Source organism: Notechis scutatus, chromosome 11 (genome assembly GCF_049901735.1).
Source record: "Notechis scutatus isolate UNSWTSFEM ecotype Mainland chromosome 11, rNotScu1.2, whole genome shotgun sequence".
Taxonomy (NCBI): domain Eukaryota; kingdom Metazoa; phylum Chordata; class Lepidosauria; order Squamata; family Elapidae; genus Notechis; species Notechis scutatus.
The window spans coordinates 736419-753782 of NC_142019.1; the positions used below are offsets into that span (position 1 = coordinate 736419).

Consider the following 17364-nt stretch of genomic DNA (forward strand, 5'->3'; position numbering starts at 1 on the left):
TGCTCTCCTCTCCTCTGCCTTCTGCATAGCTGCATGTCAGGCACTGGACGCAGCTGTTCCTCCTCTTCCTCATCAGCCACCTCCAGACCTGGCTCTTCCATCCCAAGGACCCGCCCATAGATTTCCACTGCTCTCCTCTCCTCTGCCTTCTGCATAGCTGCATGTCAGGCACTGGACGCAGCTGTTCCTCCTCTTCCTCATCAGCCACCTCCAGACCTGGCTCTTCCATCCCAAGGACCCGCCCATAGATTTCCACTGCTCTCCTCTCCTCTGCCTTCTGCGCATCCGCGCGTCAGGCACTGGACCCAGCTGTTCCTCCTCTTCCTCATCAGCCACCTCCAGACCTGGCTCTTCCATCCCAAGGACCCGCCCATAGATTTCCACTGCTCTCCTCTCCTCTGCCTTCTGCGCATCCACGCGTCAGGCACTGGACGCAGCTGTTCCTCCTCTTCCTCATCAGCCACCTCCAGACCTGGCTCTTCCATCCCAAGGACCCGCCCATAGATTTCCACTGCTCTCCTCTCCTCTGCCTTCTGCATAGCTGCATGTCAGGCACTGGACGCAGCTGTTCCTCCTCTTCCTCATCAGCCACCTCCAGACCTGGCTCTTCCATCCCAAGGACCCGCCCATAGATTTCCACTGCTCTCCTCTCCTCTGCCTTCTGCGCATCCGCGCGTCAGGCACTGGACCCAGCTGTTCCTCCTCTTCCTCATCAGCCACCTCCAGACCTGGCTCTTCCATCCCAAGGACCCGCCCATAGATTTCCACTGCTCTCCTCTCCTCTGCCTTCTGCGCATCCGCGCGTCAGGCACTGGACCCGGCTGTTCCTCCTCTTCCTCATCAGCCACCTCCAGACCTGGCTCTTCCATCCCAAGGACCCGCCCATAGATTTCCACTGCTCTCCTCTCCTCTGCCTTCTGCGCATCCGCGTCAGGCACTGGACCCAGCTGTTCCTCCTCTTCCTCATCAGCCACCTCCAGACCTGGCTCTTCCATCCCAAGGACCAGCCCATAGATTTCCACTGCTCTCCTCTCCTCTGCCTTCTGCGCATCCGCGCGCCAGGCACTGGACCCAGCTGTTCCTCCTCTTCCTCATCAGCCACCTCCAGACCTGGCTCTTCCATCCCAAGGACCCGCCCATAGATTTCCACTGCTCTCCTCTCCTCTGCCTTCTGCGCATCCGCGCGTCAGGCACTGGACCCAGCTGTTCCTCCTCTTCCTCATCAGCCACCTCCAGACCTGGCTCTTCCATCCCAAGGACCCGCCCATAGATTTCCACTGCTCTCCTCTCCTCTGCCTTCTGCGCATCCGCGCGTCAGGCACTGGACCCAGCTGTTCCTCCTCTTCCTCATCAGCCACCTCCAGACCTAGGGGCTGTTGACTCTCCATCTGAGGGCTGATGGATGGCTAAGGCTCTGCCTCTGTTTCTCTCTCTCTGACATCTCCCTTCCCTCTTCCTACCCAGAGCTCTCAGGTTGCCCTAATGCTGATCCTCACTCCCATGCCTCCTCCTCCTCCTCCTCCTCTGATTTGGCTGCTAGAGGAGCCAGTGGCCGACAGGCCACAACACAGAAATAGAAAGACATTGTCGCCAGCTTTTTCTTTTTTCGGTGGTCTAAGAATCCCCACAGTCACTAAGACTTAGGCGCTGGATGGAGTTTATGTCATGTGATTTCAGGACTCCAGATCAAATGCTGGTCTCTCATCCTCATTGTACACTGGCCAAGGAAAACTGGATGTAATTGTGTATTTGGAACCAGAACTAGGAACACATCATCATCAGGGTGTCAAAGCTCCAACATGCACACCCATTCAAATCACGAGTCACTAGCCACGTCTCTCGGAGTAAAAAAAAGATTGATTTATTAGGAGGTAACATGTCGGCGTTTCCTGGTTTCAGCCGACTGGGAGGATCTGGTTGCGTGGCCATTGAACGAGGAGGTGAGGAAAGCATGGCTGTGCTTGGGGGTGGATTTGTTGGAGTCCTGACAGGCAGACTGCTTAGGGCATGGGTGTCAAACTCAATTTCGTTGAGGGAGAAAGAGAGGACAAAACAGACAGAAGCAGCAGGTTCAGGGTGGGTTGGCACTGAAATTCAGATCCTATAAAGAACACTATTGAGGAACGTTAAAGAAAGAAGTGTGCAAAAATCAGTATGGCCGGGAGTTTGAAAGCAGGAGTTATTGGTCTGTAGGAAAATCTTGTTGGTTTTCTCGCAGACGTTTCATGACCCAACTAGGGAAGAGCATCAGTAGTAGAAGGGAGTGGGGTTTGATCTCTGTTTATATACAGTTGCTTGCCCTGGCAGAATTGGTGGGAATGTGAGTTTTGTTTACTTGTTAGTTTCTTAGTTGTTTTCTGCTTGTTTGTTTGTCTAGTGTTAATTCATGCTTATCTAGGTTTCTCTTTCTGTGGGGTCCTTGGTGCTCTCTGAACTTGGTTTTCTTGCAGATGTTTCATGACCTAGCAAGGTGACATCTTCAATGCTAAGAGGGAATGTGTTTACTCAACTAGGTAACATCATCAGTGCTAGGAGGGTACAGGGTTCGGTTTCTGTTTATATATAGTTGCTTGCACTTGCAGTATTGGTGGGAATATAGTTTTTTTTCTTTGCTAGTTCCTTCATTAGAGTATTGTTTTCTGCTTGTTTGTTTGTCTGGTGTTAATCCATGCTTATCTAGATTTCTCTTTCTATGGGGTCCTTGATGCTCTCTGAGCTTGGTTTTCTTGCAGATGTTTCATTACTCAACTAGGTAACATCATCAGGGCTGGAAGGGAGTGGGTTTGCTCTCTGTTTATATACAAATGGCTTTCCCTCTTAGTGTTTGTGGGAGTTATTTATTTATTTTTATTTATTTATTTGATTTGCCAATTGTTTACACGATAATAAGTATAAGTGTATACATAGTTGTGAATACATGAAATGGGTACATATAAGAAAAATAAAAGAAGAATAAGAGAAACAATAGGACAGGGACGGTAGGCACGTTGGTGCGCTTATGCACGCCCCCTACAGACCTCTTAGGAAGACCTCTTAGTTGTGATCACGCTGTTGTTTACTGTGAGCTTGTTTGTCTGAGTTGGTAGTTCATTGATTAGGAATCATTTTGTTAACAAAAAAGGTAACAATAAGACCAGAATATCTCTTTACCAGCAATCAACACCCATGTAAGCAGAGATTAACACCAAGATTAATAGTAGACTAATAATCAAGAAGTCAACAATATCCTAATCGAGGTATTCTTTGATGGCAAGACTGCAGTGATTCGCTTAACACTTGTGGCCCAAAATAGATTGTAAAATTGGGCATGGAATTGGCAACCCAAAGTATGGTCCAATTGTGATTTTAAGTCAAGGACTATTTCTATTGTTTTGTGTGAACCACAAGCCACACTTACTCTGTTCCCTTCTTGAGTAATACAATGGTGGCATTTCTCTAATTTAACACACAGCCTTAAATGGACACTGACTTTATCCGTTGTCGCCTCAGGCAGTGGGTAGCATTTTCACACATTTGGAATTTTCTTCCCCGTGGCCGCGATTCAACGGAAGAGTCACGGCCACCTCTTCCACAATCTCATCTTTGGCGATGGTGAATCATTCTCAAGTGAATCTCTGCGAAGACGTTGGAACGCTAGCCCAGAGGGAGTTGGAAAGGGTGTCAGCGATGAGCAATGGGGTTTTTTTTGGGGGGGGGGGGCAAGCAATGAGTTACTCATTGTTTGCAAAAGGGAGAAAACTGTGTCTGTCGTTAGCCTCTTCTGGGGGGAATCCAAAGAGGCTGTGGGAATGAGCAAAGAAGGTGTAGAAGTCCATGAAAGGTCATTGCAGAGTTTGGGGTTGTTCTCAGAATGAGAGACAACTCCAAGGACCATGAAAGGGAGAAGACACCTTGGGCAAAATCTTAAAATTCAAAGCAGTGTTTTTCAACCTTGCCCACTGGAAGATGGATGGACTACAACTCCCAGAATTCCACGGCTGGCTGGGGAGTTCTGGGAGTTGAAGTCCACCCATCTTCAAGCTGGACCAACAGTGATCCAAGGGATTCTGCTAGTGCCCGATCAAAGCAATTAAAAGCATTTTTTCCCCTCAGACGTGATCGTTTTCAAACCCCTTCCCGCCCGAAATTTCTCTTTAGTTCAGCTTGTTAGAAGAAATGTGTGAAAATGGGGAAGAAGAAAGGATTACTGAGCAATAATGAGAGTAATTAAAAACCTCTCCATCTCTTGCCAGCAGAGTCCCTTTTCAAAGCTCAGCAGGATTTTGATGTATGTATGTCGAGGGAAGAGAGAGAATAGCGATGCCAGGAACACTGGGGGGGGGGGTGCGCTGGTCACTAAATCTAGGCAAGCAAACTGGAGGTTTTTAAAGGCAGGGCTGGTTTCTTTGAGGAGGCAGCATCCTAGAAGAATACAAATCTATCTATCTATCATCATATCTCTCTTTCTCTCTCTCTCTCCTATTTATCTATTTGCCTGTCTATCTGTCCATCCGTCCATCCATCTACCGTCCATCCATCCATCCAGCTACCTAGCTAGATAGCTCTGTCTAGCAACGTAGCTATCTAGCTATCTAACTATCAATCATCTATCTATCGATGATTGATAGCACTTAGCAGTAGCCCTTAGACTTATACACCACTTCCCAGTGCTTTCCAGCCCTCTCTAAGCAGTTTACAGAGTCAGCCTCTTGCCCCCCAACAATCTGGGTCCTCATTTGACCCACCTTGGAAGGATGGAAGGCTGAGTCAATCTTGAGCTGGTCAGGATTGAACTCTTGGCAGTGGGCAGAGTCAGTCTGCAATAATGCATTCTAACCACTATGCCAAAGAGGGAAGGGAAGGGAAGGGAAGGGAAGGGAAGGGAAGGGAAGGGAAGGGAAGGGAAGGGAAGGGAAGGAAGGAAGGAAGGAAGGAAGGAAGGAAGGAAGGAAGGAAGGAAGGAAGGAAGGAAGGAAGGAAGGAAGGAAGTAGCACTTAGACTTATACACCACTTCCCAGTGCTTTCCAGCCCTCTCTAAGCGGTTTACACAGTCAGCCTCTTGCCCCCAACAATCTGGCTCCTCATTTTACCAACCTCAGAAGGATGGAAGGCTGAGTCTGCCCTGAGCCTGGTGAGATTTGAACTGCCAAATTGGAGGCAGATGGCAGGCAGCAGAAACACTCTGCAGTACTGTACTGTGACCACCGTGCCACTGTGGCTCTTATCCACTTATCTTTGTCTGTCTGTCTCTCTATCTTCATCATATCTCTATTTCTCTATCTCCTGTCTGTCTGTCCATTTGCCAATCCATCCAGCTAGCTACTTGGCTAGAGCTAGATAGCTGGATAGCTCTATCTAGCCATGTAACTATCTAGCTATCATCAATATCTCTCATCTCCAACCTCTCTCTATGACATAATTTATCTATCATCTATCCAATCCTTCCCTTCATTCATCTTTCTCTCTCCATCATTAACCTCTCTTTCTATCTCTTTCCCTCTTCCTCCCTACAACCACTTGATGGTTTCTGAATATCATCCCAGATCCCAAGTCTTTAGCTCCTTTCAAAAGGTTAATAAGATTAGGGCCAATTCTATCTCTGCTGGCACGATATTCCACAGGGAGGGAGTCCTCATGGAGAAGCCACTATCTGGACCTGTTTAAGAGAGTTGACCCATAACCAGAGGTGGGTATTCAGCAGGTTCTGACCAGTTCTGGAGAACCCGTAGCGGAAATTTTGAGTCGTTTGGAGAACTGGTAAATCCCACCTCTGACTGGCCCCGCCCCCATCTATTCTGGGTCTTCTTTGGTTGCCCTGCACAGGAGAACGGAGCTGGAAAGGAGGTTAGTGGGGTGGGGAGGGAAGGGGGATTTTGCAGTATCCTTCCCCTGCCACGCCCACCAAGCCACGCCCACAGAACCGGTAGTAAAAAAAAAATTGAATCCCACCACTGCCCAGAATATCCCCTGTCTCTCCTCTCTGGCATATTGGGTAGATACGACTGGGGAAAGACAGCCCTTCGTTGTCAACCTTCAATAGCTACGGATCCTTAACGGCCTGGACCACAAAGCCAGTGGAGGTAACACCATCGTCCTCTTTGTCCAAAGAGAAGAGATGAGTTAAGACAGCAGCTGGGAAGGCAATGCACCAGAGGGAACGGATGAGAAGGGACACACTGGTTTGCCGAGTCCATTTCTCTACCGAAAAGGTTTGCCTAAAAGAAATGAACAAAAAAAAAGCAAACCCCCAGCTCAGCCTTCCTCATATGACTGCAGGGTGTTGACAGGAGGAGGGATTTCCTCGTGAGAAGATGCCGACGGCGGCCATCCCTCCTGACTCACGCGGCAAAAGCTGGCTGCAGCTGCTACTCTTGACATTCCCTGGTGCAGCAGGGCAAGGCTCAGGTGTCTCAAGCCCACATCTCCCCAGCTTGGTTTCCTCCAGGGCCTTTTCCCACGTGATGCGCACTGGGCCTCACCTCTTTGACATCTCACACCAACAGCTCAGCAATAAGCCTCGCTGGCGATCTCAGCAGAATCCAAATGAGGCAGCTCCAGTGGGGACAAGGCTAAAAGTAGCCTGCTGAAGAAGGGATCGTGTTTCCCGCTGGATGACTTCCTGCGTTTTTACTTTTGTGTGTTTTTTTTCCCCCCTGCCTAGAAGAGACACTCAGGTGTCCTCATCTGGGGATGAGGTTGGCTGACAAGAGATGCTCCAGCTCTGGGTCTCCTGCCTCAAGGCTGGAATTGCATGAGAAGACTTCTAAGATCTTCGGATGTCCTAGAAAGGGTGTCAGCAACCCGCAGCTCTGGAGCCGCATGTGGCTCTTTGGGCCCTCTGCTGCGGCTCCCTTGTTGGATGATCCCACCCCTGGCTGGCCCAGCCCCTTGCCCTCTCCTCACAGTCACCCCTCGCCAAAACAGGGGGTGGTTTCTTTTTCAAATTACATTTTTTTCCCCATTCGTTCCGAGTGCTTTAATTCTGGGGTCTTCTTCTTTCGTTGTTTTTTTTAATCCCTATTTTTTTTTCTTTGTGGGTGCAAAAAAATCATAATCAAAACCTGTTCAGCCTGAGTGAGTGGACCCCGTGGCCTTTGGAGACATCCCAGAATAGCCATTCTCAATGCTATGCTCCCCAACACGCCCCCTCCTCGTTGCAACCTCCCCTGTCTTCGATTCCTTTTCCTTCCCCCCTTTTTCTCCCTCCCACTCTCCAACATGTTTCTAAATGACAAATACACACAGATGCTCTGGCATTTTGCTTCTCTCCCGGCACCCTTCCCTCCCCACTCCAAAAACGCCCTTTTCGTTATCTTGATCAAATCCCCACTCTTCCTCCTCTTCTCCGAAGTATTAATGATTTTCAACTGCCAACAAACTGTCTGGAAAAAGACCAAGAGAAGCCCGTGGTGAACGGCCGCCCAGAGCTAAATCTATTGAACAATTGATGTGAAACCCAATGGTGGGATTGACTCAAAACCTTCAGGTCTGTGATCCGGCTGCCCATCTAAGCTTCATTCCTTGGGGTGTTAATTGTCACATCCACACTGAATAGAGGGCTTGATGTTCATCCTCATTTTTTCCCCTGTATGTTCACTTTGAGACTTTCATTCACAGGGTCTTTCCTCCCCAGCAAAAGAATATCGATGAGAATAGGATAGGATAGGATAGGATAGGATAGGATAGGATAGGATAGGATAGGATAGGATAGGATAGGATAGGATAGGATAGGATAGGATTTTTTATTGGCCAAGCGTGATTGGACACACAAGGAAATTGTCTTGGTGCAAATGCTCTCACTGTCCATAAAAGAAAAGATACATTTGTCAAGAGTCAAGAATCATCATGTACAACACTTAATAATAATCTTAGAGTACAATAAGAATAGAATAGAATAGAATAGAATAGAATAGAATAGAATAGAATAGAATAGAATAGAATAGAATAGAATATTGGAATGAAGAATAGAATAAGGAATAGAATAGAATAGAATAGAATAGAATAGAATAGAATAGAATAGAAGAGAAGAGAAGAGAATAGAATTCTTTATTGGCCAAGTGTGATTGGAAACACAAGGAATTTGTCTTGGTGCAAATACTCTCAGTGTACATAAAAGAAAAGATACATTCATCAAGGGTCAAGAATAATCAGGTATTCCCCCATAGGACCATCCCCACGGGGTATGGGCCAAAAAAGTCAAGATGGTAACTGCATTGCAGTGCTCGTCCCATTGCACCTGCCATCTTCACCTTTTGGACCCCACTTTGCAAAGACCATCTTTTCTTGGGGTTCTAGAAGGCCATTCCAAGAACATCTGGCCACCATCACTTCCAGCTTCACATGACCAACGTGGTGGTCACATGTGCATGGTGCAACAGGCTGATTTGAACACATATTGAGATCCCCACAGTTCTGTGATGATTATCAGATGCATAGGAAGTTGCCATATGGGGACTCGAGTCCTCCATCCATCTTCTTCTCTGCCAACGATCACTAGAACTTTCAGATCTGCCTAGAACTTCCTGGGTATCAAATCTAATATTTTGTGCCTAAAATGTGAGTCCTCTTACTATCTGAGAAACCACAATTGGTCACAGGCAAGGAAATAGTCTCTGGGTTGTCATTTTAACAGCTGTCTAAAAGACCGCATGGTAGGAGGCCTCACTTTAGAACTTCTTGACACTGTTTGCTCATTGATGATTGCAGTCTATTGGCAACCAGGGATCATGGAGAGATTAGCTAGCAAGAAAATGATCCAGCAGCTTCGAATCTTGGAATCAATTATGAAGCCACGGAACTGAGAATAGCCCTTATGTTGAGGTACATCAAGTTCCAAGAAAGTGGATGTGGAAAGAAGAAGAAGAAGAAAACACATTCATACTGGATGGATTTGTCAATGATAATTAGTCATTACGGTTGTAGTGAAGTTCCAATTTGAGGCAGCCTTGAATACGGCCTGCTGGGAAACGACCACAATGAATTGAATTTTTTATTGGTGGGGTGAAACATCTAGGTGGCCATTCTGGGAAGCTGAGATGATGGGCTAAATGAGGCATCTCTAAATGGACATCGTATGATGTTCTGAGCCCAGGATGGAAAAACGCAAGAACCCATCCCAGCTTCTTCAAAAGGTTGAAAGGATTGTTCCAAGCTCCTCTTATAAAATATAAAACTTCAACTGGTATCGGGAAGGGAGTCAAGAAACAGATGAGGAAAAGCAGGATGTTTCTTTGCTTGTTTGTTTACATTTTTATGCCTCCCATCTCCCCCATAAGGCAACTCTGGGCTGCTTACAGCTTGCGGAGAGACAAATAGAATTGAAATATTAAAACTGCACAAGTTAAAATTTTAAAGCTGCATTAAAACCAGAAGGAAGAATGGGGGAAATGAGGTCTTCTTACCTCATCAGCTACCTCCAGGGATGAGGGCCTTCCTTGAGGGCTCAAGGCTAACCAGCAAAACCAGGTTTTGATACTTTTCCTGAAGGCTAAAATGGTGGGGACAGTACTCACCCCCCGGAATAACAGGATAACAGAGTTGGGAGGGACCTTGGAGGTCTTCTAGTCTAACTCCCAGCTCAAGCTGGAGACCTTATACCAGCATTTGGCTAATCTTTTCTATGTTGCATGCCAAAAGTGCGCTCATGGGCGTGCATGCCTGCACCCATGATGCAATGAGCATGCAACTCCCCTGCCTCCCTGCACATGCATGTGTAACCCCCCACACCACATGCCTCTGTGCATGCACACGCAACCCCCCACACATGTTGCACGTCTCCCCCCACGCAGGCATGGCAGATACCTGACAATCAGCTGGTTGGCAGGTGGGCGTGCGTGCATGTGCAGTGGGGCTCTTCCAGGCGACCTCTCGCGTGCTGGCAGAAGTGGCTCTGTGTGCCACTTCCGGCATGCATGCCATAGGTTCGCCATCATGGCCCTATACCAGGGGCGAGATTCTACCAGTTCGTACCTATTCGCTAGAACTGGTTGTTAACATTCTAAGCAGTTCGGAGAACCGGTTGTTAGAAGAAATTACAGGGCTAATCCTGTAAGGGAGGCAGGAAGGAAACATTCTGGTGTTGCTTACAGAAACTGCCTCTCCGTTAACCCTTATTACATTCTTGGCAGGACTAGACTTCCTGTCTCTGGAACGTCTCTGGAATTTTTTTTCCCCTTTGCTGGTACTTCGCTTGTGTGGAGTGACCATTCCAAATTACAATGGCACTGAAAAAAGTGACTTATGACCATTTTCACACTTACGACTGTTGCAGCATCCCCACAGTCATGAGAGGCCAGGCGAGGAGATGCGTGCCTCGATGTGAGTAATATTGAGTTGGCCACGCCCAGCCAATAACATGAGCACAAAGCCACGTCCACCTGGTCACATGACCACCAAGCCACACCCACCAACTAAGCCACACCCACAGAGCCGGTTGTTAAAAAATTTGAATCCCACCCCTGCCCCATACCACCCTGAACAAATGGTTGTTCAACCTCTTCTTAAAAGCCTCCAGTGTCAGAGCACCCATGACGTCTGGTGGCAAGCCATTCCACTGGCTAATTGTTCTCACCGTCAAAGAATTTCTCCTTATTTCTACAGTAGATCTCTCCCTTGATTAGATTTAGTCATATACACCCTCTAGCCCACCTTCTGTTCCAGCTTGCTCTGACCAGCATTGAAACTCACACCTGCACCTGCACAGGAAGGTTAACTGAGGGCAGGGTTGACCTGCCGATCTGCAACAGCTTCATCAGCTAGGACAGAGCCGCACGCACCTGTCGCACCACACTTGTTGTAGGTCTGGCGGGTTGTTGTTGTTTTTTGTCCACGGCCACCTGCTTTGCAAACCGAGCCAGCTTTTGTGTTCTGGTTGGCTTGGGCCCCAGCAGAACACAATCCACATGGCAAGCAGACAACCTGATTACCATTTGGAGCAGACTGGCCTGGTCTGCATTTCAACCAGGCGGCACACGGTGGGAATAGCATGTTCTCTTTGTGAGGAGCATCAGCTACGGCCCTCTCTCCCACTTCTCATCTCTCCCTTCCCCTTCCCCCCTTCCCCCTTTTGTCTCAGCCATATGGGGAATTCAGAGATTGTTTGCCTTATGCTTTGATCTTGGCTTTGCGCTGATAAGCCTAGAACTGGGGAGAGAGTTAGAAGAAGAAGTCAACGGTGGTCAGGAACAGACTGTTTGCTGGAGTCCCTGAATTCAGTGTCTGGCTAGCCTAAGTTATAAAGCAAGGCACAGCAACAGATCTCTTAGGTTTACAAGAAGCAGGAGATTTCCTAAAGATCTTGCTCAATCTTTGTCCATTTGGCATCTTCTAGAAGTCTTGGGACAAACATGGTTTGGTTGTCCTAACGTATCTAGAAGCAACAGGGAAGGTTGGACCAGAGAGCCATGGAAGCTGCTACAAGCCAACTAGCTGTGTTACTAAGTTCGCCTCCATCTCTACATGCACCTGAAAGCACCTGAGGGCAGGACTAGAAGCAACGGGTGGAAACCAATCAAGGAGAGAAGCAACCTAGAACTAAGGAGGAATTTCCTGACTGGGAGAACAATTAGTCAGTGGAACGGCTTGCCTTCACAAGTTGTGCATGCGCCAACACTGGAGGTTTTCAAGAAAAGATTTGTCTCAAATGTATAGGGCAGTGGTGGCGAACCTTTTCGGCACTGCCAAAACGGAAACACACGTGTATGCGCGGGAGTGCTGAAAACCAGAAGAGCAGCTCCGCAGCACGCACACGAGACTGCCGTAATCCAGAAGCTCAGCTTCCTGGCACGGACATGCACGCCAGCCACCTGGTCTTCCAGTTTCTAATGCACGTGCATGCATGAAGACCAGCTGGCCAGTGCACACATGCGTGCCAGAGAGCTGCTCTTCTGGTTTCCAGCATTCCCGTGCACATGAAAACCAGCTGGCCAGTGCACATGCATGTGCCGGAACCTGGAAGAGCAACAGGCGATGGCTGGCGTGCCTGGAGAGATGGCTTTGCATGCCACTTCTGGCACACATATCATAGGTTTGCCATCACAGGTCTAGGGTTTCCTGCCTGAGAAGCGGGGTGGGCGAGAAGTCCTCCAAGTCCCTTCCAACTCTCCTGTTATTCCATAATCTGATTATTCTGATCTCGTAATCAACTTCCTCTAGAAGTTGGTTCCTCTAGATCAGTGGCAGTCAACCTGGTCCCTACCGCCCACTAGTGGGCGTTCCAGCTTTCATGGTGGGCGGTAGGGGTTTTGTCCCCTACTTTATAAATCACCATTACTGTGGAACCGGTGAGCGGTTAGTGAAAACTTTACAACTAACAGAGATACAAAAGTGGGTGGTCGGTATAAAAAGGTTGACTACCCCTGCTCTAGATGATGGTTAGAAGAACCCAATCCATGATAGAAGTAATATCAACAGATTGAGTCTGTCATCTGCACCTCTATAACTGTCTGGTTTGGTTCTGCAACCTAACAGGAAAGACAGAGACTTCAGAGGATAATTAGGACTTCAGAAGAAACAATGGCTACCAACCTGCCTTCCATGGAGGACCTGTATATCCTGCACGAGTCAAAAAGGGGGATGTGAAAATATTTACAGACCCCTCACACATTCTGGACATAAACTGTTGCAACTCCTTGCCTCAAAACGACGCTATAGAGCACTGCACACCAGAACAACTAGACACAAGGACAGTTTTTTCCGGAACGCCATCACTCTGCTAAACAAATAATTCCCTCAACACTGTCCAACTATTTACTACATCCGCACTACTATTTCTGTTAATCTTCTCATCACTCCTTATCTCCCATCCCCTCCCACTTGTGACTGTATGACTGCAACTTTGTCACTTGTATCCTTAGGATTTATATTGACTGTTTCCTAGTATGATTTGATTGCTTATTGTACCCTGTGACTATCATTAAGTGTTGTACCTTCTGATTCTTGACTCTTGACGAATGTATCTTTTCTTCTATGTACACTGAGAGCATTTGCACCAAGACAAATTCCTTGTGTGTCCAATCACACCTGGCCAATAAAGAATTCTATTCTATTCTATTCTATTCTATTCTATTCCTATTTCTATTCTATTCTATTCTATTCTATTCTATTCTATTCTATTCTATTCTATTCTATTCTATTCTATTTCTATTTCTATTTCTATTCTATTCTTATTTCTATTCTATTCTAGTCTAATTCTATTCTATTGTATTCTAACAGTCCATGTGACTTCATGGACACCACATTGTCGTTTTGGCAGTGGTACTAAGTGGTTCACCGTTGCCGTCTCCCCAAAACATTTTTCAACTTCCTGTTCTAACAACCCACGGGATTTCCATTGAGGCCACCTCCATGAGGCCCAAAGCCCTCACCTACCTTCGGTGCCAAACAAGACCAGGCAGGTGCCACCTCCTGCCAAGGCAATTTACAGGGGTGTTTAAAAATACAGCCCATAAATAAATATATCAGATGACATTTGCTGAACTGCAGCTGTCTGAAAACGGATCGGAAGTCAAATGAGTATCACCCCAACCAATTAATGGGTATCAAGTCTTAGGAACAATGCAGGCAGCAGCCGCATAATGACAAGGCTTTTAACTCAATGTCAAGGGTTTCAGCCGAGCACCATTTTCAAAGTGAAGATTTGAGTTTAAATGTTTTCTCAGGTGGTAGGAAACGCCAGTTCATAATGCCCTTGGCAACCTGTGTTCCATTTCATTGGGCTTTTTTCAGCTCTTCCCCTCCGCCCACCCTCCTTCTTACTCTGAGTAATCCGGTAGGTAAATGTGTTGTTGAGATCGGGGTGGGCTGTTGGGGGTTCTTCGCAGGGGTTCAGAAGATCCTCTAGCTAAGAACCCCCAAATCCCACTCTTGGCTGGTTTTACCCACTCCACCCAGCTTCTCCCAGAAGTCCCCATGTGGCCCGTTTTGGATGAAGGTAAGGGCAGGGCACACACAGAGGCTCAAGACTCACATGTGGTTGGAAAAAATGACAAAAAGACTTGAAACCAGAGATGTTTTTATTGGGAATTTTACCTGAAATATATAGTAAAAACTTGAAATACCTGATTGTAAATGTATTAACAGCGGCTAGGATTGTATTTGCTAAAAACTGGAAAAATGAGAAAATACCATCACGGGAGGAAATCATGAAGAAAATATTGGAATGTGCTGAAATGAGTAGATTGACATTTGAAATTAGAGAACAAGAGGATAAACAATTTTATAAAATTTGGGATCTTTTCTATCAATGGTTAGACAATAAAGTACAGTAATGAAATATGTAGACTTTTAGAAAATAATAAGCATACAAAGATGTACTTCTTTCTTATCATATCTACAAAATGATTTTAGGATAGATTTGGGATGATAATATGAACTGTTATAAAATAAACTAAGTAAATTATGGTTACCTTGTAAAACATGAATGAATAAAAGTATAGTCAAATGATTGATTAATGATACTAAGGTATTTAATTTTTGATTGACAATATGAGATTATATGTAATTGTAATTGAAGACTACGAAATGGAAGCACAAAACAATTTGTAAACCCAACCGGCACACTGTATGTACACCTATGGAAGATAGCTTGATGTTTTTATGTTTTGTTTGTTTATGTTTGTTTTTAAAAACCAATAAATTTTTTTTTAAGAAAAGCAAGTTCACTATGGTTCAGTTTAGGAATCTAATTTTCTGGGTGGGTGGGAATAAGAGAGGAAATTCTCAACAAATGACCTTACTCCTCCCTTTCTTGAAGACCCTGGGTGTAGAATGTCAGGCAATGAAAATCCAGAAGCCTTTTCTTTTTGTTTGTTTGTGAAGATACATTAATTCCTTCCTTCCTTCCCTCCTTTCTTTCTTTTTCATCTTTTCTCTCCATCTCTTCCTTTCCTTTTCCCCCCCTTCCTTCCTCTTCTCTCCCCCTTTTTCTTCCTTCCTTCCTCTCTCCCCTTTTTTCATTCCTTCTCTCTTCCATCCCTCCCTCCCTCCCTTCTTCCTTCCTTCCTTCCTTCCCCCTTCCTTCCCTCCTTTCTTTCTATCTTTTCTCTCCATCTCTTCCTTCCTTTCCTTTTTTTCCCTTCCTTCCTCTTCTCTCCCCCTCTTTTCCTTCCATCCTTCCTTTCTCCCCCTTTTTTTTCCTTCTTTCCCTCTTCCATCCCTCCCCTCCCCTCCCCAGCTCCCTGAAGAAGCCGAAGGGGCAAAAACAGTTCCACACCCACCTTTCCTTGGCCGACCTGCCCCTCCCTTCCCATTTCTTCCTCTCCCTCCCCCGTTTATTCCTTCCTCCCCTTTTGCCTCTCTGTCTCAACAGAGACCACCACAGGCGACCGCGACCCCAATTCAGAGGCGCCCCTTCCTCGTTCCGCCTTTCCAGCTCCCGCATATCGCTTGCTTCCTCCCTTCCTCCTCTCCCCCACCCATCCCGGTTCCTCTGGGCATTTGCAGCCCCGTCCGTCCCCCTCCCCCTTCTTCTTAAACTCCCCCACCCCACCCAGGCTGCATCTGGGTTACTCAAGAGGCAGCCGGGGTGGTTTACCATCCTCTTCTTGTTTTAGCATCCTCTTTTTCCTCCCTCCTCCTCCGCAAGCCAGAAAGGAGGAGAGGCGCGCGCCGGTCAAGCATCTCCCTTCTTCTTCTTCTTCTTCTTCTTTTTTTTTCCTCCCTCTGCGCGCTCCCTCCGCCGCTCCCGCGTGCGCGCTCCCGCCCTGCCTGCCTGCCTGCTTGCCTGGCTCGCTCCCCACCTGTCCTTCGGGAGGAAGAGGAGGAGGAGGAGGAGGAGAGGAGGAAGGCGCGCCGGGCTTGACTGCTGCAGCCGGCCAAGGGCGAGGAGGTGGGGGGACAGGCGACCCGCAGAGAGGTGGGCAGGGGGCGCGCCCAGGAACCCGGGCGGCGGCGGCGGCAGAGGCGGCGGCCACGCGCTTCTTCGACCTGAGGACGGGAAGGCAAGGAACGCCCGGGAGGAGGCTGGCTCGCCGGAGCGGGCGGGCGGGCGGGCGGAGGTTGGAGAGCCGCCGCCGCCGCCGTTGCCGTCCCCGCCGCCGATGCTGCTGATGCTGCCACAGCCGCTGCGCTGAACGGTGGCGGCGCCGGGTGGGACCCACCTTTGCCGTTTCTGGGCGGGCGAAGCGGGCGGCGAGAATGAGAGATGCAGGTAAGCCGGCTGCCGCCCGGATTGGGGGGGGCAGGGAGGAGGGGAGGCCCCTCTGCCTGTCTGGGGAGAGGGAGGGGGTACCTTCCCGGCTTGCACACCCTGGACGGACCCCCCTTTTTTTCACCCCTCCTGCCACTATCTCCCCCCCGCCTCCCCACGATCCGGATTCCCTGCGCCTTTCCCAACTAGATGCTAGATTTGGAGTCTTTGGGGAGGGGGAGGAAAAGGGGAAGGGTGAGAACGCTGCTATGGGTTGGGGGGCAGGTGGGGGGAGGAGGTGAGGAGGGGGACGCCTTCCCGGCTCGCAGACCCCGGACGGACCCGCTTTCCCCCATTCCCACCCGCCGTTCCCCTCCCTCCACCAAACCCCCTCCCCTCCAATCTGGATTCCCTGCGCCTTTCCCAACTCCGGATTCGGCATCGCGGAGATGCTCGGATTGGAGTCCCCGGCGGGGGGAGGGGAGGGAGGAAGGGGAGGCAGCTGGGGGTGGAGAGGGGGTTTTGCAACTCTGCTCCGGCTCTCTCAGGGTGCTTGTGTGTTTGGGTAGGGGGGTTCTCCCCACCCACCCACCCACCCGCCAGCCTTCGGATGCTGGGCTGGTTTGCAGGCTTCGGGGTTTCTTTGGGTGGGGAGGGGGCGCGCGGGGAGGCGCAGAGAGCTGGGGGTGTTGAAAAATGCCCCCTTCGGCATCCGGGCACGGATTTCGCAGGCGGGGGGGGGAGGGAGGGGGGGCCGCTGCTCCAATCCCCGTTGGGGAGGCGAAGCTTCGGAGGAGAGAGCCGCTCGGCTCGGCAGGGAAGGAGGGGCGTCGCGACCCCCTCCCCTCCTGGAGATTTGGTCCTCGACGCCTTTTTGGCGAGGGGGGACGGGAAGGAAAGAGGTGTCGTTTCCGCCCCCCTCCCGCTCCACCAGGAGCTGGCTTGGTCCCCCCACCCCGCGGAGTTGTAATGTGTCTTTCTCCGAGCTGGGTGCCTGCAGCGCGTTTGCTCCGAAGTTTGTGAGTACCGGGGATGGTTGCCCGGGCCGGTGGGGTGGGTCGTTCTCGGGGGGGGGGGAGAGAAAAGGGGACAATCCACCTGTGTTTTCTCCCACCGTGAAGGTGAGAAGGGTGTGTGGTTATCGTCTGGACCCCCTCCCCTCCTTTTCCCATCTTTGCGTGTGCCCGAGAGAGGGAAGAGGCGCCTTTGATCCGTGTGTATCTCTGGCAAGGGTTGGGTCGTCGTCCCCCTTGGGGGT

General features: G+C 49.0%; 1 protein-coding gene across 7 annotated transcripts in view; it reads left to right on the forward strand.

Annotated features, from left to right (window-relative positions):
- Window positions 1-17364, forward strand: part of LINGO1 (leucine rich repeat and Ig domain containing 1) — a 282576-nt gene that overhangs the window by 223340 nt on the left and 41872 nt on the right. The window contains exon 1 of one of the 7 annotated variants that reach the window (XM_087972408.1): window positions 15981-16127. The exons of 5 other annotated variants lie outside the window; for them this stretch is intronic. In XM_087972408.1, the coding sequence (XP_087828534.1) occupies window positions 16122-16127 (6 nt within the window). In that variant the 5' untranslated portion in view covers window positions 15981-16121. Of the gene's footprint in view, window positions 1-15980; window positions 16128-17037; window positions 17126-17364 lie in introns of those variants that run through there. One more of the 7 variants, XM_087972414.1, reaches the window with a different exon arrangement.